This window comes from Mobula birostris, chromosome 26 (genome assembly GCF_030028105.1).
Source record: "Mobula birostris isolate sMobBir1 chromosome 26, sMobBir1.hap1, whole genome shotgun sequence".
Classification (NCBI taxonomy): Eukaryota; Metazoa; Chordata; class Chondrichthyes; order Myliobatiformes; family Myliobatidae; genus Mobula; species Mobula birostris.
Genome location: NC_092395.1, coordinates 52,165,396 through 52,190,572, shown reverse-complemented (window position 1 = coordinate 52,190,572; position 25,177 = coordinate 52,165,396). Strand labels below are relative to the sequence as shown.

The following is a 25,177-nucleotide window of genomic DNA, read 5'->3' as shown; positions in this document are numbered from 1 at the left end:
AAATACTGAAGCAAAGTACTCAACAAGTACCTCACTCACATTCCATGCATCCCACCCTCTCCCTAGTTATTCTCTTACTCTTTATGCCCTGGAATTCACCTTATCCTACTTGCCAGGGATTTTTCATGGCCCCTCCTGGTTTTCCTAATTCCCTTCTTTAGCTTTTTTCTGGCTTCCTTATACTCCTGAAGTGATTTATTTGATCCTGACTTCCAAAACTTTACATACTTATCCTTTTTCTTCTTGACTAAATTCATAACCTCTCTGTACATCCAAGGTTCTCATCTTTCCATTCCCGTCCTTCCTTCTAACAGGAACACACCTTCTAACAGAACATACCTTTCCTATACTCTATGCAATTGATCCTCCATATGTCTGGTGTGGACTTGCCGGAGAAAAGGTGTTCCTAATTAATGCATCTTAATTCCTGCCTAATGCCCTGGTAATTTTCCCTACTCAAATTTAAAACTCTCCTACAAAGACCTTATCTATAGCTATCCTGAAAGATAAGGAGCCGTGGTTATTGTTCCCTAACTGTTCATCCACCTGGTCAGTCACCTGGCCAGGCTCATTACCCAACACCAGGTCCAGAATATCTCTTCCTCTTGTTGGACTGTCCGCATGCTGATTCAAGAAACCTTTCTGGATACACTTAATAAATTCACCCATCTAAACTCTTTATACTAAGAAGGTCCCAGTTTAAATTAGGGAAGTTGAAATCCCCCATGATCAACCCTACTAGTTTTACACATCTTCTTAATCTAATTACATTTCTGGTCACCGGGATCAGTGGCTATTAGGGGCTCTGTAGTACAATTCCATCAGTGTGATTATATCCTTGTATTCCTGAGTTCCGTCCAAATGTCTGACCCCTCCATTATGTCTCTTCTGAGTGAAGCTGTGATATTGTCCCTAATTAGTAGTGTAACTCCACCTCCTCGTTTATCTCCTTCTTCTATCAAAACATCAAAAATCTGGTAAATTAATCACCCACTCCTGCCCCTTCCATGTACTGATCCACGGTCTAAGTTCACCACCCTCACTCATAATACACCTAGCATTAAAATATATATATTTCAAACTATCTGACACATCATACCTGTCATTTTCATTTTGCCTTTCAATATGTCCCCTAACATCTTGCTTCCAGTCCAATCCTTCCCTTACAGAACTGGGGCGCCAGTTCCCAGGCCTCCTGGAAGAGTTTAAACTCTTCCAAGTAGCATCAGCAAACCTCCTGGCCAGGATATTGGTTCCCCTCCAGTTCAGGTGCAATCCATTCCTCTTGTACAGGTTAACCCTTCCCCAGAAAAGGTTCCAATGATCCACGAACTTGAAATCCTGTCTCCTGCACCATCACTGCAGCCACTCCATTAATCCGTTTTACATCTCATTCCTACCTGCACAGGGCACAGGGAGTAATCCAGGGATTACAACCTTGGATCCTCTTTCCTAACTCTGTATATTCACTGTGTCGGACCTTTTCCCCCTTTCTGCCCATGTCATTGATGCCAATATGCACCTCAAGGTGACTGGGACCAATAACTATGCATGAACCTTTTGTCTCTGTCATTGCAGAACTTGTATACTAATCTGCCAGGAGATGAGAAACCAGAAAGGTAAGAGACAAAACTGGACATGGAACGCACAGATGTGGCAAGAGACTTGAAGGCAGAGGAAGCAAAGTTTGGAATAAGGAAAGCGTCAGATTGGCAGTGCAGAATTTTAAGGAGTCCAAGAAATAGGTAAAGTAAGGATGAAGACAGGCATGTGGCAGGATGATATGAATATTTCTAAAGTCCATTTCCTAACTCCATAGTGTGCCATACTTAAATTATAATGAGCCAGAGTAGTGGAAGGAGATAGCTTAATAACGTGGTGTCATAACAACAACTTTTTCCCTCAATGCAGCAAAACAAAAGAGCTGGTTGTTAACTTCAGGAATGGAGGTAGTCCACATGTTCTTATCTACATCAACGACATTGCGGTTGAGAAGGTAGAGTTTCAAGATCCTAGAAGTGAACATCACCGATAGCCTGTCTGGTCCGATCTCACCATTGATTCCACTACCTCGGGAAGCTAAGGAAATTTGGCATGTCCCCATTGACTGTTATCAATTCTTACCAATGCACAGCTTGGTATGGCAACTGCTCTGCAAATAACTGTAAGAAACTGCAGAGTTGTGGACACAGCTCAGCATATCATAGAAACCAGCCTCCTTTTCATGGAGGTCGATTGGGAAAATCAGGTTGAAAAAATCAGGTTGGAAATGGATCTCAGGAGAGAGAGTTTGTAGAATGCCTATGAGATGGCTTTTTAGAGCAGTTTGTCATTGAGCCCACTAGGGGATCAGCTATACTGGATTGGATGTGATGTAATGAACCAGAAGTGATTAGGGAGCTTAAGGTAAAAGAACCCTTACAAGACAGTGATCACAGTATGACTACGTTCAACTTGAAATTTGATAGAGTAAAAGTAAAGTATGACATAGCAGTATTTCAGTGGCATAAAGGAAATTACAGTGGTATGAGAGAGGAGTTGGCCAAAGTAATTGTAAGGAGATGCTGGGAGGGATGGCAGCAGTGAAACAATGCTGTCAGCTTCTGGGAAAAATGAAGAAGGTGCAGGATAGATGTATTCCAAAAATGAACATATATTCAAATGACAAACTAGTACAACCGTGGCTGACAAGAGAAGTGAAAGCTAATGAAAAAGCAAAAAAGAGGGCATATGGCAAAGCAGAAATTAGTGGGAAGACAGAGAATTGGAAAACCTTAAAAACCCTACAGAGAGCAACTAAAAGAATCATTAGGAGGGAAAAGAAAGGTAGCAAACAATATCAAAGTGGATAGTAAAAGCTTTTTCTAGTATGTAAAAAATAAAAGAGATTTTCAGATTTGCTTTTGGGGGATTGTTTAATGTCTTTTTCTCAGTTAGTGGATAAATATATTTTATCTAATGTACACTTTTTTTTAGATACTTACAAGTTGGGAATTTTTTATGTGGTTTGCCAAGTTACTCTTCTGCTTATCCACCTAATATGACAGATGCTCTCTTTCAGCTTAAACCACTTCAAAAAGGGTTGATAGCTATAATTTATAAATGGCTATTGAATTTACGAATGATATCTAATGATAAAATTAAACGTGGTTGGGAATTGGAATTTCTAGAGTCATTTTCAGATAATCAATGGAGTAAGATTTTTCATTTGGATAATAACTCATCTATTTGTGCTCGTCATTCCTTGATACAGTTCAAGGTAGTGCATCAGGCCCATAAATCAAAGGATAAACTAGCACGTATTTTTTCCAACATCAATCCTATTTGTGACAGACGTAATATTGAGGTGGCCACTTTAACTCATATGTTTTGGTCTTGGAGAGATGTTTTTAAAACGTTATCAAAAGTCTCGGATCTGGACCTACAACCTAATTTATTTACGGCAATATTTGGGATTATCCCATCGGAACCAGGAAGTGGCTAGGAGAGCCATTTTACTGAAGTGGAAGGACTCTAATACTGTCTTTTTTTGGCTTTCCTCCATTATGTCCTGTTTAAGTTTAGAGAAAATAAGAAGTCAGACATTTGATACATCCTCTAAATTTGAGCAAATCTGGCGACCTTTTATTCAATATTTTCATTTGATTTGATTTATTATTCTTCCAATTTTTTTTGAAGTTTTAGATTTGATCAGAAAGTCTTTCTTTCTTCTTTTTGGTTGTATCCTCAGAATGGACTGCCCAGTCCCTTTTTTTTCTTTTTTTTGTATAGTGTAGTGGTTTTTTTTTTCTTCATTTAAAAATTTTTTCTCTCCATGAATTGATAGGAGAATTAGCTGTCTTCTTTTTTATTATACACTGCATACTAGCTTAACACTATGTAGGATTTTGATAATGTCTATTTCACTTTCTGTTTGTATTGTTATTTATATATTTGAGATAATTCTCCTCTTGTTTGTATTTATGCTCCTTTTAAATCAACAAAAAGATTGACAAAGAAAGAAAAAAATAAAAGAGCTAACAAAATGAAAGATGAGAGAGATGAGACCACTAGAAAATGAGGCTGGAATAATAACCGGGGGGGGGGGGGGGCAAGGAAATGGCAGATGAACTAAATTAGTATTTTGCATCAGTCTTCACTGTGGAAGACACTAACAGTGTGCCAGATGTTGAAGAGTGTGTGGGAAGAGAAGTGATTGCAGTTACTATTACAAGGAAGAAGGTGCTCAAAAAGTTGAAAGACTTCGGTCACCCGGACCAGATGAACTACACCTGTTGGTTCTGAAAGACGTAGTGGTAGAGATTGTGGAGGCATTAGTAACTCATTGGATTCTGGCATGGTGCCAGATGACTGGAAAATTGAAAATGTCACTCCACCCTTTAATAAAGGAGGAAGGTAGCAGAAAGGAAATTATAGACCAGTTAGCCTGACCTCAGTGGTTGGGAAAATGTTGGAGTCAATTCTTAAGGACGAGATAATGGAGTTCTTGGTGACACAGAACAAGATAGGACAAAATCAGCATGGTTTCCTTAGGAAATCTTGCCTGACGAACCAGTTGGAATTCTTTGAGGAGAATACACACAGGATAGATAAAGGGGATGCAGTGGATGTTGTATATTTGGACTTTCAGAAGGCCTTTGACATGGTGCCACACATGAGGCTGCTTAAGAGCCCGTGGTATTACAGGAAAGCTTCTGGCTTGCTTAGAGCATTGGCTGATTGCTAGGAGGCAGCAAGTGGGAATAAAAGGATCCTTTTCTGGTTGGTTGCCAGTGACTAATGGCGTTCCACAGGGGTTGGTGTTGGAACTGCTTCTTTTTGTGCTGTATATCAATGATTTAGATGATGCAATAGATGGCTTTATTACCAAGTTTGCAGATTGGTGGAGGGGCAGGTAGTGTTGAGGAAACAGGTAGGCTGCAGAAGGACTTAAGACAGATTAGGAGAATGGGCAAGAGTGGCAAATGAAATACAATATTGGAACATGCATGATCATGCACTTTGGCAGTAGAAATAAATGTGAAGACTACTTTCTAAATGGGCAGAAAATCCAAAAATCTGAGAAGCAAAAGGACCTGGGAGTCCTTGTGCAGAACACCCTGAAGGTTAACTTGCAGGTAGAGTTGGCGGTGAGGAAGGCAAATGCAAAGTGAGCATTCATTTCAAGAGGTCTAGATTACAAGAGCAGGGATGTGATGCTGAGGCTTTATAAGGCACTGGTGAGGCCTCACGTTGAGCACTGTGAATAGTTTTAAGCTCCTTAACTAAGAAAAGATATGCTGGCATTGGAGAGGGTTCAGAGGAGGTTCACAAGGATGATTCCAGGAATGAAAGGGTTATTATACGACAAATGTTTGATAGCATTGTGTCTGTACTCGCTGGAATTTAGAAGGATGAGGAGGATCTCATTGAAACCTTTCAAATGTTGAAAGGCCTAGACAGAGTAGATGTAGAAAGGATGCTTCCTATGGTAGCATAGGACAAGAGGGTACAGCCTCAAGATAGAGGGGCGTTCATTTAAAACAGAGATGCGGAGAAGTTTCTTTAGCCATAGGGTGGTGAATTTGTGGAATGTAGTACTACAGGCAGCTTTGGAAGCCAGGTTGTTTGGTGTATTTAAAGAAGAACTTGATAGGTTCTTGATTGGACGTGGCATTAAAGGTTACATGGAGAAAGCAGGGGAGTGGGGCTGAGGAGGGGGGAAAAGGATCAGCCATGATTGAACAAGGAATGACTCAATTCTGCTGCTATGTCTTATGGTCTATGACTCTGTCTCTATTTTTTGCTACTTCATAATCAAAGGCCCCACTCACACCAGACATTCTCTCTTCTCTATTTCATTAGACAGAAGATACATTCCACCAGGCTCAAGGACAGCTTCTACCTGGCATTATAAGACTATTAAATGGTTGCACAGTACGAGAAGAATGACTCATGACATCTCAATCTACCTTCTGATCTTATGATATTGTTTTTCTGCACTGCACTTCCTCTGCACGTTACACTTAATTCTGCATTGTTATTGGTTTACCTTGTCCTACCTCAATGCACTGTGATCTGTATGAATAGTAAGCAAGATAAACTTTTCACTGTATCTCAATACATGTGACAAAATAAACCAATTGCAATTCCAAGGTGGAACAAGAAAGGTAAATGAACATTGCTAGCTAAAGGTTTTTCAGACAAGGTATAGATACAATTAAATAGTTGTATGGGACTATTTGGTTCTTTGAAAAATTACATAGGGCAGTTACATAGGACAATTCTTGGAAAAAAAAATCATTTGGTATCAATCATTGAGTAATGGTACATGGTGGGTGCTTATAGATATGACTAATCACAGAACAGTGAACACAAGAGAACACCAAAGATCAAAAATTCATTAGTATATAATCAGTGCAGTTTCACCTAAATATATTAATACCTATTATTCCAATTCCTGGCAATGGAGAAAACTAGAAAGGTGCCTTTACCCACTCTGTTATTGAATTTCTAATCAATTACTTTACCTTTTTATTTCTAATGGCTAATTAGATGTCAACAGGCATCTGGGCTTCAATGTCTACTCGACAAATTGGACACTTCTTACTGGTGGCTAACCACTGATCCACACAGATCTGGTGGAAAAGGTGCATACAAGGGAGACGCCTGAAAAGAACAATAAACAAGTTTTGTTTGGTCAGTTACTTCAGTACCTCATTATTCATTGTCATAATGGTCTCACATGCTCTTTATAACCTAATCACTGAATTATAATATCATAAATATTATCAAAATATTCATTTAAGGGTGAAGATGCTTTCAGGTAAAAGGGCAATGCACTCAGAAGCAGCAGCTCCTATGGGGCCAAAGGCGTTATTGTCTTTTTTAAATGCACTTTTTACAATCGCAAGACCCTGCTGGACATTAAAAACTTAAAGTCTGCTCATCAGCAAGTTGCAAGTTGGCAGAGAAACTGAAGAAGCTGCTGTTGTCAGTGTTAGAGTGGGTGTGCGAAGCAGGCATGCAGTCTAACAGCGAGTGATCACCTTAGTCACTTTTCTTGTGATCAAAAGAACATGTTGGACATTGTTAATCAGGGACACTGTAAGTCCAGTTCACTGGCAAAAGGTGGGGGGGGGGGGCGAGTGACAGAGGAGCTCCATGGCCTCAGCCACTAAGCCTCAAGTTGCAGTGTCATCTGTTTGCAGCTGCCCAAGAGGGTGGCACCAGAGTCTGTGTGCTGCACTGGAGTGTTGTAGGCAGTTTATGTCAGTGTATGTGTTGGAGTCAGTGCTGCCTCCAGAGTTTGCTCAGCAGAAGACAAGTTACATTGTGTTCAACTGCAGACTTCAGCAACATTCATGGACTTGGGGATATGGACTATATCCTTTTTTTGTGTGACTGTATTTTACTGCTATTTTATAGGTGCTATTGTGTGCCTTGTGCTGTGTATGGCTATTGGTACTGTTCTGCACCTTAGAATAACATGGTTTCATTTGGCTGTATTCATGTATGGCTATGACAATTAAACTTGAACTTTATAGGGTAATATGATCTTTACATAATAATGCAAAACATCAGAACCAGAGGAAGCACTTCTTCAACCTGAAACATTAACAGTTGCTGCCCAACCTGCTGAGTTTTTCAGGCATTTCAAAAATTCAAAGTATATTTATTATCAAAGTATGTATACAGAACACAACCCTGAGATTCGTCCTCCCATGGACAGCCACGAAACAACGAAACACCATGGAACCCGTTCAAAGAAAACATCAAACATCCAACACATGAGAAAAAGAACAACTTGTGCAAATGGCAAATTATGAGCAAATAGCACACAGAATATTAAATATCAAACTGCAGAGTCCTCAGAACAGTCCAGGAGTGTTCAGGATAGCGCTGTCATTTGTTGACTGCAGACCACAGAACCAACACATGCTGAAGCACCCCAAACAGTGCAAAAATAACATAAAAAAGTAACTAAAAACAGATGTAACAAGAACCACAGAGACGTGTCTGCAGCCACAAGCTGTGCTGATTAAACCTTACAGTGTGAGGAAGACTCTTGCACCTTCTTCCAGCAGCAGTGAGCAAGAGAGAGGGAGACCTGTCAAACGCAGGTAGACAGTGCAACATCATCCTCATCGATTTCAGTCTTGCTTGACACTTTAATCTGTGAGGAGTGAGGGACCTGAACATGGGCTTGCACGCCACCTTTTGGCTGCACACTCCAGTCTTAACCTTGCTGAATTACCCCAGAGACAGTAAAAGCGCCAGATCACTGAGTAGGCCCAAAAAGACATCATCGAAATGTAAATTACGTGCTCCAATCGCATACAGTTTAGTAGTAGAAGCATTTTTAAAATAGTAAGAAGTAGTAGTAGTTTCCTGAATTATTTGCAGCTTGTAGCCATTGGTCACATTGGTCGTTGGGATCATCTTGTTAACATTGAGTGTTGCTCAAGATTTTCAACATATACAGAATCTTGTGCGTCTCTGATTTTGTGTTATTTTAGATTTCCAGCATCTGGAGTTTGCCTTTATTTCCACTTCCAGGAGTGCATTATTTCCTTCAGTCTTGGACACCCCTGAAAAAAATACAAACCCCATTTCCAGAAAAGTTGGGATATTTTCCAAAATGCAATAAAAACAAAAATCTGTGATATGTTAATTCATGTGAACCTTTATTTAACTGACAAAAGTACAAAGAAAAGATTTTCAATAGTTTTACTGACCAACTTAATTGTATTTTGTAAATATACACAAATTTAGAAGTTGATGGCTGCAACACACGCAACAAAAGTTGGGACAGAGTTAAAATAAGATTGACAAGTGCATAGAATATTCAAGTAACACCGGTTTGGAAGACTCCACATTAAGCAGGCTAATTGGTAGCAGGTGAGGTATCATGACTGGGTATAAAAGTAGTGTCCATCAAAGGCTCAGTCTTTGCAAGCAAGGATGGGTTGTGGCTCACCCCTTTGTACCAAAATTCGTGAGAGAATTTAGGTCTTTCAACATCTACAGTACGTATTATTGTGAAAAGATTCAGAGAATTCAGAGACATCTCAGTGCGTAAAGGGCAAGGTCGGAAACCACTGTTGAATGTGCGTGATCTTCGAGCCCTCAGGCGACACTGCCTAAGAAACAGTCATGCTACTGTGACAATTATAGCCACCTGGGCTCCGGAGTACTTCGGAAAACCATTGTCACTCAACACAGTCTGTCGCTGCATCCAGAAGTGCAACTTGAAACTGTATTACGCAAGGAGGAAGCCATATATCAACTCTATGCAGAAACGCCAGCGAGTTCTCTGGGCCCGAGCTCAGCTCAGATGGACCGAAAGACTGTGGAACCATGTGCTGTGGTCAGGTGAGTCCACATTTCAGCTAGTTTTCGGAAAAAACGGGCGTCAAGTTCTGCATGCCAAAAATGAAAACGACCATCCAGATTGTTATCAGCGAAAGGTGCAAAAGCCAGCATCTGTGATGGTATGAGGGTGCATCAGTGCCCACAGCATGGGTGAGTTGCATGTATGTGAAGGTACCATTGACTCAGAGGCGTATATTAGGATTTTAGAGAGACATATGTTGCCATCAAGGTGACGTCTCTTCCCGGGACGTCCATGCTTATTTCAGCAGGACAATGCCAGACCACATTCTGCGTGGCTTTGTAGACACAGAGTGCGTGTGCTTGACTGGCCTGCTTCAATCTCCTATTGAAAACGTATGGCGCATCACGAAGAGGAGAATCAGACAACAGAGACCATGGACTGTTGAGTAGCTGAAGTCTTATATCAAGCAAGAATGGACAAAATTTCCAATTGCAAATCTACTACAATTAGTATCCTCAGTTCCAAAACGATTAAAAAGTGTTATTAAAAGGAAAGGTGATGTAACACAATGGTAAACATGCCTCTATCCCAACTTTTGTTGAGTGTGTTGCAGCCATCAAATTCTAAATTTGTGTATGTTTACAAAATACAATTAAGTTGGTCAGTAAAACTATTGAAAATCTTTTCTATGTACTTTTGTCAGTTAAATAGAGGTTCACGTGAATTAACATATCACAGCTTTTTGTTTTTATTGCATTTTGGAAAATATCCCAACTTTTCTGGAAATGGGGTTTGTATTAACAAGATCATCTTTTATTCTTCTAAATTATTATTCACTGGAGAGGGTTCAAAGGAAGTTCATGAAAATGATTCCAGGATTAAATGGCTTGTCGTATGAAGAGTATTTGATGGCTCTGGGTTTGTATTCACTGGAATTCAAAAGAATGAGGGGTGACCTAATTGAAACCTATCAAATGGTGAAAGGTCTTGATAGAGTGGATGTGGAGAGAATGTTTCCTCTGATGGGAGTGTCACAGATGAGACGATACAGCCTCAGGATAGAGAAGTGTCCTTTTAGAACTGAGGTGAAGAGAAATTCTTTAACTAGAGAGTGCTAACTCTGTGGAATTCATTGTCACAGGCAGCTGTCTTTTTGACTATATATTTAAGGCAGAGGTTGATAGATTCCTGATTGGTCGGGGCATAAAGGGATATGGGGTGGGGGTGGGGAGGGAGGAGATTGGTGCTAAGAGGGAAAATGGATTAGCCATGATGAAATGGTGGAGTAGACCTGACTGGCCAAATGACTTGATTCTGCTTCTATATCCTATGGTCTTATTACTGAGTGTGTTCAAACACTGACCTCCCTCCATTTACAATAGATGTTGCAGATACCTGAATCTAGCATAGATGTTGGAAGAACTCTGCTTGACCTGCTGAGCTCCTCCAGTGATGGTTTTATTCTGTATTTTCTCCTCTTGCAAAACGTATCTTCCATCCCAGCATCAACCTGATGAACTTTAAAAGTACTCTGCTTATCACAAATGTATCCTCCTTTATATAAAAGGAGGTACCAACTAGAGGGGATGCAATATTGGATCTCCTGTTAGGAAACGAGTTAGGACAAGTGACAGAAGTGTGTGTAGGGGAGCACTTTGGTTCCAGTGATCATAACACCACTAGTTTCAACTTGATCATGGACAAGGATAGATCTGGTCCTAGGGCTGAGGTTCTGAACTGGAAGAAGGCCAAATCTGAAGGAATGAGAAAGGATCTAAAAAGCGTGGATTGGGACAGGTTGTTCTCTGGCAAGGATGTGATCGGTAAGTGGGAAGCCTTCAAAGCAGAAATTTTGAGAGTGCAGGGCTTGTATGTTCCTGTCAGGATTAGAGGCAAAGTGAATAAGAATAAGGAACATTGGTTCTCAAGGGATATTGCAACTCTGATAAAGAAGAAGAGAGAGTTATATGACATGTATAGGAAACAGGGAGTACATAAGGTGCTTGAGGAGTATAAAAAGTGCAAGAAAATACTTAAGAAAGAAATCAGGAGGGCTAAAAGAAGACATGAAGTTCCCTTGGCAGTCAAAGTGAAGGATAATCCAAAGAGCTTTTACAGGTATGTTAACAGTAAAAGGATGGTAAGGGATAAAATTGGTCCTCTTGAAGATCAGAGTGGTCGGCTATGTGCAGAACCAAAAGAAATGGGGGAGATCTTAAATGGTTTTTTTGCATCTGTATTTACTAAGGAAACTGGCATGAAGTCTATGGAATTAAAGGAAACAAGTAGTGAGATCATGGAAACTGTACAGATTGAAAAGGAGGAGGTGCTTGCTATCTTGAGGCAAATTAAAGTGGATAAATCCCCAGGACCTGACGGGGTATTCCCTCAGACCTTGAAGGAAACTAGTGTTGAAATTGGAGAGGCCCTGCCAGATATATTTAAAATGTCGGTGTCTACGGGTGAGGTGCCGGAGGATTAGAGAGTAGCTCACGGTGTTCTGTTGTTTAAAAAAGGACCGGAAAGTAATCCAGGAAATTATAGGCTGGTAAATTTGACGTCAGTAGTGGGTAAGTTATTGGAGGGAATACTAAGAGACAGAATCTACAAGCATTTGGATAGACAGGGACTTATTAGGGAGAGTCAACATGGCTTTGTGCATGGTAGATCATGTTTGACCAATCTATTGGAGTTTTTCGAGGAGGTTACCAGGAAAGTGGATGAAAGGAAGGCAGTGGATGTTGTCTACATGGACTTCAGTAAGGCCTTTGACAAGGTCCCGCATGGGAGGTTAGTAAGGAAAATTCAGTCGCTAGGTATACATGGAGAGGTGGTAAATTGCTTCTCAGAGTGGAGGCCTGTGACTAGTGGTGTGCCACAGGGATCAGTGCTGGGTCCATTGTTATTTGTCATCTATATCAATGATCTGGATGATAATGTGGTAAATTGGATCAGCAAATTTGCTGATGCTATAAAGATTGGAGGTGTGGTGGACAGTGTGGAAGGTTTTCAGAGCCTGCAGAGGGACTTGGACCAGCTGGAAAAATGGGCTGAAAAATGGTAGATGGTGTTTAATACAGACAAGTGTGAGGTACTGCACTTTGGAAGGACAAACCAAGGTAGAACATACAGGGTAAATGGTAAGGCACTGAGGTGTGCAGTAGAACAGAGGGATCTGGGAATACAGATACAAAATTCCCTAAAAGTAGCGTCACAGATAGATAGGGTTGTAAAGAGAGCTTTTGTTACATTGGCCTTTATTAATCAAAGTATTGAGCATAAGAGCTGGAATGTTATGATGAGGTTGTATAAGGCATTGGTGAGGCCAAATATGGAGTATTGTGTTCAGTTTTGGTCACCAAATTACAGGAAGGATATTAATAAGGTTGAAAGAGTGCAGAGAAGGTTTACAAGGATGTTGCCGGGACTTGAGAAACTCAGTTACAGAGAAAGGTTGAATAGGTTAGGACTTTATTCCATGGAGCGTAGAAGAATGAGGGGAAGATTTGATAGAGGTATATAAAATTATGATGGGTATAGATAGAGCGAATGCAAGCAGGCTTTTTCCACTGAGGCAAGGGGAGAAAAAAACCAGAGGACATGGGTTAAGGGTGAGGGGGGAAAAGTTTAAAGGGAACATTAGGGGGGGCTTCTTCACACAGAGAGTGGTGGGAGTATGTAATGAGCTGCCAGACGAGGTGGTAAATGCGAGTTCTTTTTTAACATTTAAGAATAAATTGGACAGATACATGGATGGGAGGTGTCTGGAGGGATATGGTCCGTGTGCAGGTCAGTGGGACTAGGCAGAAAATAGTTCGGAACAGCCAAGAAGGGCCAGAAGGCCTGTTTCTGTGCTGTAGTTTTTCTATGGTTTCTGTAAGAAAAAACACTGCCATGGGAAAATAATCTGTGCTGTCTCACCAGGATGACACTCAAATCCTCTTGCAGTAAATATTGCTTAATTGCTTCCTGTATCTTGGTGATATACAAGGACACCTTGTTGCTTCTGAACCCCAACAGTTTTTCAAACTCTCACTATTTAAAGGAAAAATTAGTTTTTTGCTCTTTTTATGCTGAAGCAATTTCCACTATTTTCCAGATTGCACTCCATCTAACATATCCTTGCCCATTCACAAGGCCCCCAAAATGCTGACACTGCTTTCTCTCAGCAAAAATCTTGTCTTGTCCTTTAAAAAGAATGGGTTGCATTTGATAGTTTCTAATCTGTGGAGTCAACAGTAAAATTTATGCACATTTAATCAGCTACCTCTTTCAAGACCTCCGTATGTATCTCATCAGGATTTTGGAATCAATCGATATTTTTCAGGCATGCAAATTTCTCCACTACTTTTTCTTGGCATCCAGTGCCAAGTTCTTTCAATCTTGCCTTCACCCTGAAACTGTTAACCTTATAGTATGACTTTTAGCATTAACATGAACTCAACTATTAACATGAACTCAAATCCTCCCGGGAGGGGGGAGAAGATGGCGGCACGAGGAGATGAATATCTGTTATCTGTCAAGTAGGGGACCGTGTACAATCCTCATTTGATGGAGACAGACGTGAGAGCACAGCGGAACATCTGGAAAACTTCTGAAATGTCTGCTTTGCTACCGCTGCTACTGTGTGGTAACCAGAATCTCTGGAGCTGAAGGCCTCGAAATCCTCGGCTTTGCGTGTTTCAGCGGCCAGGGAGAGGTCGAAGGCGCTCGGGAGGCTGTATCGGAGAGGCTACTTGGAAGCTCGGAGTTCTCGAACAGATGGACTCAGGGTCGGCCGGGGTCAGCTGCTTCCAAGGTATCAGCAAGTTGACGGTGCCTGGAGGTTTATGGCAGGGAGTTTCTCCCTTTTGCTGCCTGCTATCAGGGACTCGGGAGTCGATCAACTTGGGACTTTGAGACTATTTTTTTTACCGTGCCTATGGACTGTTCTTCATCAAATTATGGTACTGCTTTGCACTGCTGTAATTATATTTTATAATTATGTGGTTTTGTCAGTGTTAGTCTTTGGTCTGTCTTGTTTTCTGTGATATCACTCCGGAGAAACATTGTATCATTTCTTAATGCATGTATGCATTTCTAAATGACAATAAAAGAGAACTGAGTGTTCTCATAATCTACAAAAGTATTTCTTTAATATTTCTGTATTTTATGGGTCAGAAATTAAAGCACCAGGTCAGAAAGTGGAGGAATTGAGTGGGAGCTGGATGATATGACCAACAAGTCTGTAAATAAGGAGAGGCAGGAGACAGGAAATTGACATGAAGGTTGAAGTATGCTTATCTTAATGCTGGAAGTATTAGAGTCATAGGAAATACAGCACAGAAACAGGCCCTTCAGCACATCAATTCTTTGCCGAGCCACTTAAACTGGCTACTTGCATCAATCTGCACCAGGTCAACAGTCCTCCATATGCCTACCATCCATGTACTTTTTGAAATCGAGCTCACATGCACCATTCCCACTGGCAACTTGTTCCACACATTCTCAACCCTCTGAGTGAAGAGGTTTTGCATCATGTTCCCCTTAAACTTTCCACCTTTCATCCTTAAAGGTGACTTCTAGTAGTAGTTCCACCAAACCTCAATTGAAAAAGTGTGCTTGCGATGCAACAGTACCAGACGGTGGAGGAGGCGACTACAGACATGAACAACAGAGGACTGTCCATTAGCGTGGTCAAACCAAGGGAAACTCTGGCTGAGCAGTTGTCCTGAGCTGCTTGGGAAATAGTAAGAGAACCTAGAAAGCAGGGGACAGGAGCAGGACGAGAGAAGGATTTCAGGAAGAGACTGTCAGTTCTCCGAGGGCAGCCCTCACCTCCTCCAGAAGAGCCATAAGGTTTGGCTAACTTTAAAAGTGCTGATAAACTAAACGGAAGCAAAAATAGACGGTGATATACCTATCTCGAGATATACGTGTTATGATGTGGATTTTACATTACTCAATTTTTAAAAAATTAATTTATTCATTCCTTTTCCCCCACCTAAATGAGAATATATACATGGGAGGAATACACAGGGAAATCATTTCTGTGTAATGGGCATAGTTTTTTTTTTACTTACTTTTATAAATACTGCAGCGGGGGCCCTCAACCTACAGTAGGAGGGGCTATCCCCCACTGATAGAGTTTACTTCTAGCCCAACCCAGAGTAATCTAGAGACCCCAGCCTTGGAACCACACCTTCGTTACCTTTTTTTTATTATTCACTTTTCTTGGTTCTTGTTTGTTCAGGGAGTAGATCGATTAAGTTATATTCTGCAAATTTCAATGATATACTAACAGATAAATACACTTAGCAAGTAAGACCATATATTTTGGGTATATATCTCAAGAATGGTTGAAGAGAGATAAATATAAATATTTAATGAATGTACTGCAAAGGTAGTAATCTCGGGATTACTGCCTGTGCCACGCGACAGTGAGAGTAGGAATGCGATGAGGTGGAGGATAAATGCGTGGCTGAGGGATTGGAGCAGGGGGCAGGGATTCAAGTTTTTGGATCATTGGGACCTCTTTTGGCGCAGGCGTGACCTGTACAAAAAGGACGGGTTACACTTGAATCCTAGGGGGACCAATATCCTGGCAGGGAGATTAGCGGGGGCTACTGAGGTGACTTTAAACTAGAATGGTTGGAGGCTGGGAATCAAGTTAAAGAGGCTAGGCGTGAGGAGGTTAGTTCACAACAGGGGGATGGGAACCAGTGCAGAGAGACAGAGGGGTGTAAAGTGAGGGTAGAAGCAAAAAGTACTAAGGAGAAAAGTAAAAGTGGCAGGCCGACAAATCCAGGGCAAGCATTAAAAAGGGCCACTTTTCAGCATAATTGTATAAGGGCTAAGAGAGTTGTAAAAGAGTGCCTGAAGGCTTTGTGTGTCAATGCAAGGAGCATTCGTAATAAGGTGGATGAATTGAAAGTGCAGATTGTTATTAATGATTACGATATAGTTGGGATCACAGAGACATGGCTCCAGGGTGACCAGGGATGGGAGCTCAACGTTCAGGGATATTCAATATTCAGGAGGGATAGACATGAGGGAAGGGGAGGTGGGGTGGTGTTGCTGGTTAAAGAAGAGATTAACGCAATAGAAAGGAAGGACATAAGCCGGGAAGATGTGGAATCAATATGGGTAGAGCTGCGTAACACTAAGGGGCAGAAGACGCTGGTGGGAGTTGTGTACAGGCCACCTAACAGTAGTAGTGAGGTCGGAGATGGTATTAAACAGGAAAATAGAAATGTGTGCAAAAAAGGAACAGCAGTTATAATGGGTGACTTCAATCTACATGTAGATTGGGTGAACCAAATTGGTAAAGGTGCTGAGGAAGAGGATTTCTTGGAATGTATGCGGGATGGTTTTTTGAACCAACATGTCGAGGAACCAACTAGAGAGCAGGCTATTCTGGACTGGGTTTTGAGCAATGAGGAAGGGTTAATTCGCAATCTTGTTGTGAGAGGCCCCTTGGGTAACAGTGACCATAATATGGTGGAATCCTTCATTAAGATGGAGAGTGACAGAGTTAATTCAGAAACAAAGGTTCTGAACTTAAAGAGGGGTAACTTTGAAGGTATGAGACGTGAATTAGCTAAGATAGACTGGCAAATGACACTAAAAGGATTGACGGTGGATATGCAATGGCAAGCATTTAAAGGTTGCATGGATGAACTACAACAATTGTTCATCCCAGTTTGGCAAAAGAATAAATCAAGGAAGGTAGTGCACCTGTGGCTGACAAGAGAAATTAGGGATAGTATCAATTCCAAAGAAGAAGCATACAAATTAGCCAGAGAAAGTGGCTCACCTGAGGACTGGGAGAAATTCAGAGTTCAGCAGAGGAGGACAAAGGGCTTAATTAGGAAGGGGAAAAAAGATTATGAGAGAAAACTGGCAGGGAACATAAAAACGGACTGTAAAAGCTTTTATAGATATGTAAAAAGGAAAAGACTGGTAAAGACAAATGTAGGTCCCCTGCAGACAGAAACAGGTGAATTGATTATGGGGAGCAAGGACATGGCAGACCAATTGAATAATTACTTTGGTTCTGTCTTCACTAAGGAGGACATAAATAATCTTCCAGAAATAGTAGGGGACAGAGGGTCCAGTGAGATGGAGGAACTGAGCGAAATACATGTTAGTAGGGAAGTGGTGTTAGGTAAATTGAAGGGATTGAACGCAGATAAATCCCCAGGGCCAGATGGTCTGCATCCTAGAGTGCTTAAGGAAGTAGTCCAAGAAATAGTGGATGCATTAGTGATAATTTTTCAAAACTCGTTAGATTCTGGACTAGTTCCTGAGGATTGGAGGGTGGCTAATGTAACTCCACTTTTTAAAAAAGGAGGGAGAGAGAAACCGGGGAATTATAGACTGGTTAGCCTAACGTCGGTGGTGGGGAAACTGCTGGAGTCAGTTATCAAGGATGTGATAACAGCACATTTGGAAAGCGGTGAAATGATCGGACAAAGTCAGCATGGATTTGTGAAAGGAAAATCATGTCTGACGAATCTCATAGAATTTTTTGAGGATGTAACTAGTAGAGTGGATAGGGGAGAACCAGTGGATGTGGTATATTTGGATTTTCAAAAGGCTTTTGATAAGGTCCCACACAGGAGATTAGTGTGCAAACTTAAAGCACACGGTATTGGGGGTAAGGTATTGGTGTGGGTGGAGAATTGGTTAGCAGACAGGAAGCAAAGAGTGGGAATAAACGGGACCTTTTCAGAATGGCAGGCGGTGACTAGTGGGGTACCGCAAGGCTCAGTGCTGGGACCCCGGTTGTTTACAATATATATTAATGACTTGGATGAGGGAATTAAATGCAGCATCTCCAAGTTTGCGGATGACACGAAGCTGGGTGGCAGTGTTAGCTGTGAGGAGGATGCTAAGAGGATGCAGGGTGACTTGGATAGGTTGGGTGAGTGGGCAAATTCATGGCAGATGCAATTTAATGTGGATAAATGTGAAGTTATCCACTTTGGTGGCAAAAATAGGAAAACAGATTATTATCTAAATGGTGGCCGATTAGGAAAAGGGGAGGTGCAACGAGACCTGGGTGTCATTATACACCAGTCATTGAAAGTGGGCATGCAGGTACAGCAGGCAGTGAAAAAGGCGAATGGTATGCTGGCATTTATAGCGAGAGGATTCGAGTACAGGAGCAGGGAGGTACTACTGCAGTTGTACAAGGCCTTGGTGAGACCACACCTGGAGTATTGTGTGCAGTTTTGGTCCCCTAATCTGAGGAAAGACATCCTTGCCATAGAGGGAGTACAAAGAAGGTTCACCAGATTGATTCCTGAGATGGCAGGACTTTCATATGAAGAAAGACTGGATGAACTGGGCTTGTACTCGTTGGAATTTAGAAGATTGAGGGGGGATCTGATTGAAACGTATAAGATCCTAAAGGGATTGGACAGGCTAGATGCAGGAAGATTGTTCCCGATGTTGGGGAAGTCCAGAACGAGGGGCCATAGTTTGAGGATAGAGGGGAAGCCTTTTAGGACCGAGATTAGGAAAAACTTCTTCACACAGAGAGTGGTGAATCTGTGGAATTCTCTGCCACAGGAAACAGTTGAGGCCAGTTCATTGGCTATATTTAAGAGGGAGTTAGATATGGCCCTTGTGGCTATGGGGGTCAGAGGGTATGGAGGGAAGGCTGGGGTGGGGTTCTGAGTTGGATGATCAGCCATGATCATAATAAATGGCGGTGCAGGCTCAAAGGGCCGAATGGCCTACTCCTGCACCTATTTTCTATGTTTCTATGTACTGCTGGTGGCTGGTAAAAAGACCAGGAAATGGTTATCTCAGGAGAGCCCAACTTTAAATGTATGGATGGAAATTACAATGGGCATTTACAAAATGGAGAAGATAACAACATCTGTTAATCATAGGTTGGAACAATTTTATTCATACTGGAAAAAATGGTTTAACTACATAACACCTCGTAGGCGTGATTTTATTCTCACAATCAATGAATATGTAGTAAAAAAAAAACACACTCCCTACTCTGTAACACACATCAAAGTTGCTGGTGAACGCAGCTCTAGGAAGAGGTGCAGTCGACGTTTCAGGCCGAGACCCTCCCTACTCTGTATATAGTTTTCTTCTTTTAATTGTTCTTTCTTTCCTCTTCTTTCTATAAGTGTATACCTCAAATAAATATTATGTGGAGATTTGTGACAAATATTATATACATATATACATACACACACACACACACACACACACAGTATCTGAAATACATCTTATGGAAATGTTTGTTTGATGATGAAACTCAATAAAAAATAAATTACAAAAAAAAAGAAAAAATGTGCATGCCTTTACCTTAATATTTCCCTCATAATTTTGCATACCTCTATCAAATCTCCTCTCAATGTTCTAAACTCCAAGGAATAAAGTCTTAACCTATTCAATCTTTCAATATAAATCAGGCCCTCCAGACCAGGCAAAATTCTTGTAAATTTTCTCTGTACTCTTCCAACCTTATTTACATCTTTCCTGTAGGTAGATGACCAAAACTGCACACAATACTCCAAATTAGGCCTCACCAATGTCTTAGACATCTTCAACAAAACATCCCATTTTCTGAACTCAATATTTTTAAGAAGGCCGAAGTTCCAAATGCTTTTTATGACCTCATCAACCCATGACACCACTTTCAAATAATTATGGACTTGTACTCCCAGATCACTTTGCTCTCCTGCACTCCCCAGTGCCCTACCAATCACGGTATAAGACCTACCCTTGTAATCTCCTCTGTAATCTGTACAGTGTCCAAGAAGTTGATGCTTGTTGGCCTTACTTCCGTAAGACTATTTGTTCATCTCCTGAGTAAACACAGATGCAAAAAATGCACAAGATCTCCCCCATCTCTTTTGGCTCCACACATGAATTACCATTCTGATCATCCGGAGAACCAATTTTGTCCTTTGCAATCCTTTTGCTCTTAACATATCCATAGAATCCCGCAAGATTCTCCTTCATCTTGTCTGCTAACGCAAACTCATGCCTTCTTTTAGCCCTCCTGACTTCTTGCTTAAGTGTTCTTTTGCATTTCCTATACTTTCATAAGCACTTCATGTGTTCCTACCTGCCTAAACTTTCCGTGCACCTCCTTCTTTGCTTAACCAGGGCCTCAATATCTCTTAAAAAATAATGTTCCCTGCACCCGTTATCTTTACCCCCTATGCTGACAGGCTTTGTGCTCTCAAAATTTCACTTTTGAAGGCCTCCCACTTACCAAGTATACTTTTGCCAGAAAACAGCCTGCCCTAATCCACACTTGCCAGAGCCTTTCTGATACAATCAAAATTGGCCTTTCTCCGATTTAGAATCTCAACCTGTAGACCATAGAAGCACAGAACATTACAGCACAGAAACAGGCCTTTTGGCCCTTCCTAGCTGTGGTGAACCATTGTTCTGCCTAGTCTCACTGACCTGCACCTGGACCATATCCTTCCATACTGCTCTCATCCTGTCCAAGTTTTTCTTAAATGTTAAAAGTGAGCCCGTATTTACCACTTCATCTGGCAGCTCATTCCACACTCCCACCACTCTCTGTGTGAAGAAGCCCCCACTAATGTTCCCTTTAAACTTTTCCCCCTTCACCTTAAACCCATATCCTCTGTTTTTTTTTTCTCCTAGGCCTCAATGGAAAAAGCCTGCTTGCATTCACTCTATCTATACCCATCATAACTTTGTATACCTCAATCAAATCTCCCCACATTCTTCTACGCTCCAGGGAATAAAGTCCTAACCTATTCAACCTTTCTCTGTAACTGAGTTTCTCAAGTCCCGGCAACATCCTTGTAAACCTTCACTGCACTCTTTCAACCTTATTAATATCCTTCCTGTAATTTGGTGACCAAAACTGCACACAGTACTCCAAATTCAGCCTCACCAATGCCTAATACAACCTCACCATAACATTCCAACTTAGATTTATAAAGGCCAATGTACCAAAAGCTCTCTTTATGACCCTATCTACCTGTAACACCACTTTTAAGGAATTTTTGTATCTGTACTCCCAGATCCCTCTGTTCTACTGCACTCCTCACCGCCCTACCATTTACCTTGTATGTTCTACCCTGGTTTGTCCTTCCAAAGTGCAATACCTCACATTTGTCTGTATTAAACTCCATCTGCCATTTTTCAGCCCATTTTTCCAGCTGGTCTAAATCCCTCTGCAAGCTTTGAAAACCTTCCTCACTGTCCACTACACCTCCAATCTTTGTATCATCAGCAAATTTGCTGATCCATTTTACATTATCATCCAGATCATTGATATAGATGACAAATAGCAATCGACCCAGCACTGATCCCTGTGGCGCACCACTAGTCACAGGCCTTCACTCAGAGAAGCAATTCTCTACTACCACTCTTTGGCTTCTTCCATTGAGCCAATGTCTAATCCAATTTACCACCTCTCCATGTATACCTAGCGACTGAATTTTCCTAACTAACCTCCCATGCGGGACCTTGTCAAAGGCCTTACTGAAGTCCATGTAGACAACATCCGCTGCCTTCCCTTCATCCACTTTCCTGGTAACCTCCTTGAAAAATTCTAATACCATTTGTTAAACATGGCCTATCACGCACAAAGCCATGTTGTCTCTCCCTAATAAGTCCCTGTCTATCCAAATACTTATAGATCCTATCTCTTAGTAGTCCTTCCAAAAATTTACCTGCTACCAACGTCAAACTTACTGGCCTATAATTTCCCAGATTACTTTTAGAGCCTTTTTTAAACAACGGAACAACATGAGCTGTCCTCCAATCCTCCGGCACCTCACCTGTAGATACCGACATTTTAAATATATCTGCCAGGGCCCCTGCAATTTCAACACTAGTCTCCTTCAAAGTCTGAGGGAATACCCTGTCAGGTCCTGGGGATTTATCTACTCTGATTTGCCTTAAGATAGCAAGCACCTCCTCTTCTTCAATCTGTGTAGATTCCATGACCTCATTACTTGTTTGCCTTATTTCCATTGACTCCATGCCAGTTTCCTTAGTAAATACAGACGCAAAAAACCCATTTAAGATCTCCCCCATTTCTTTTGCTTCTATACATAGCCGACCACTCTGATCTTCAAGAGGACCAATTTTATCCCTTACCATCCTTTTGCTCTTAATATACCTGTAGAAGCTCTTTGGATTATCCTTCGCCTTGACTGCCAAAGCAACCTCATGTCTTCTTTTAGCCCTCCTGATTTCTTTAAGTATTATTTTGCACCTTTTATACTCAAGCACCTTATTTGCTCAGTTTCCTATACATGTCATACATCTCTCTTCTTCTTTATCAGAGTTCCAATATCCCTTAAGAACCAAGGTTCCTTATTCTTATTCATTTTGCCTTTAATCCTGACAGGAACATACAGACTCTGCACTCTCAAAATTTCTCTTTTGAAGGCCTCCCAATTACCAATCACATCCTCGCCAGAGAACAACCTGTCCCAATCCACGCTTTTTAGATCCTTTCGCATTTCTTCAAATTTGGCCTTTTTCCAGTTTAGAACCTCAACCCGAGGAACAGATCTATCTTTATCCATGATCAAGTTGAAACTAACGGTGCTATGATCACTGAAACCAAAGCATTCCCCTACATACACTTCCATCACCTGTTCTAACTCGTTTCCTAATAGGAGATCTAATATTGCATCCTCTCTAGTTGGTACCTCTATACATTGATTTAGAAAACTTTCCTGAACACATTTTACAAACTCTAACCCATCTAGACCTTTAACAGTATGGGAGTCCCAATCAATATGTGGAAAATTGAAATCCCCTACTACCACAACTTTATGTTTCCTGCAGTTGCCTGCTACCTCTCTGCAGATTTGCTCCTCCAATTCTCGCTGACTATTGGGTGGTCTATAATACAATCCCATTAATGTGGTCACTACCTTTCCTGTTTCTCAGCTCCACCCATATGGCCTCGGTAAACCAGACCTATCTTTTTCCATATTTACTTTGAAACTAATAGCATTGTGGTCACTGGATGCAAAGTGTTCCCCCACACAAACTTCTGTCACCTGTCCTGCCTCATTCCATAATAGCAGATCAAGTATCGCGCTCCCTCATTGGAACCTTCCAGTTCAGGTGAAAACTGTCTCTTCTCTACAGGTCCCACATTCCCTGAAAAATAGCCAATGATCCAAAAATCTTATGCCCTTCCTCCTACACCAACAGCCATGTGTTAAACTGTATAAACTTCCTATTTCGCTAACTCCTTGAACTGCAAATGCAGAACCTTGTCACTCTTCCTACCCATGTCATTAGTACCTAAATGGATCACGACCTCTGGTAGCTCACCCTCCTACTTTGTGTGTGTTGCTTGGATTTCCAGCATCTACAGATTTTCTTGTTTGTCAAAAGAGGTTGTAATTTTTTTTCAATAGAAAAAGGATATGTATGTCAAGATTGGAAAACCAAAATCAAAAGAAGCCAAGAAAAGAATTCAAAAGAAGAATCATGAGAGTCATAAGAAGTCCTTAGAAACATAACATAGATGTAACAAAATTTCTTCATGCTTCTGGACCAAAGCTTGACTATCGTCACTATGCCGAGACCCTATTTGATATCTTGGTGGCCGGTGGGATGCTGGCTCCAGGTGATACCCTTGCTGATAACCTGACCCGTACAGATGTCTGTGTGTTTGCTGCTCAAGAAAACCTGGAGACAATACGTGCATATGCTCAGGTGTTCATTAAAAAAAAGTCCTTGATGAAAAAGAGTTTCAAAGCATTCTATACATGTACCAAATTCAAGAAGACGACGAGGGCCAGGGTAGAACCACTTAAGGATAAAGGAGATAATATATTTGGAGGCAGATGATGTTGGTGAGTCCCATGTGAGTACTTTGCATCTATATTACCAAGGAGAAGGATAAGCAGTCAGTGAGATCAGTTAGAATGTGCTAATACGCTGGGACATTTTGAGGTAGTGTCAGGTCTCTTGAAGAATATATTAAGGTGAGGGAATCCCCAGGGTCTGCTAAGATATACTCCAGAATATTAAAAGAGACAAGATATTGAGAGATTGCTGGGCATTAACTTCAAGTATTCTCCAGCCAAAGGAGGCTGGACAACTTGTGAGTTGCCAATGTTGATCCCACAGAAACAAGCCATCCACAGTTCTAAGGGACCACATGATCATGATTTGGACCAGAAAGATAGATAGGAAGGTACTTTATCGATCCCAAAGGAAATTACAGTGTCACAGTAGAGCTACAAATGCACAGATATACAAATATTAGAAGAGAGTAAGAAAGAAAAAAAAGTTACCTTAAAAATAAGATGTACAAGATTTACAAGTCAAAGATTACAAGATTTACGAGACTAATAAGTTCAAGTTTAATTGTTATTCAACCTCACATGAATACAGCCAAAGAAAACAGCATTACTTTGGGGCCAAGGTACAAATCACAATACCAACAGACATAGTTACACAAGGCACATATAAGACAGTGAGTATATAAGTAGCAGTAAAATACAATCACACAAAAAATATAGTCCAAGTCCCTTAGTCCATGTGCATTGCAGCAGTCTGCAGTTTGTCTTCTGCTGAGCAGACACTAGAGTCAGCACCAACTCCAGCATGGACACCTCACCAGCCACCAGCTTTTTTGTGGAGCACCCAATCTGACACCTCCCTAAGACAGCTGCAAACAGGCAACACCAGAGCTTGAGGTCTGGTCCTTGTTACGACTGAGGCCATGCAACTCCCCCACCATTTGCCAATAAACTAATGAATTGGACTTGCAGCAGGGTAACAGGGTATTGAAATCTCAAGAACAGTGACTCAGACAATCATTGTTAGACTTTATACACCAACAACTTTCTATCGCAGGCAGCATCACAGTTCTCAACAAGT

General features: G+C 41.2%; 1 protein-coding gene across 7 annotated transcripts in view; it reads right to left on the bottom strand.

The window, feature by feature from the left end:
* Positions 1-25,177, bottom strand: part of LOC140188328 (E3 ubiquitin-protein ligase arkadia-C-like) — a 172,318-nt gene that overhangs the window by 6,461 nt on the left and 140,680 nt on the right. For all 7 annotated transcript variants that reach the window (XM_072244476.1, XM_072244471.1, XM_072244469.1 and 4 more), the window contains one exon: positions 6,510-6,648. In XM_072244476.1, coding sequence (XP_072100577.1) covers positions 6,531-6,648 — 118 coding nt within the window. In that variant the 3' untranslated portion in view covers positions 6,510-6,530. The remainder of the gene's footprint in view (positions 1-6,509; positions 6,649-25,177) is intronic.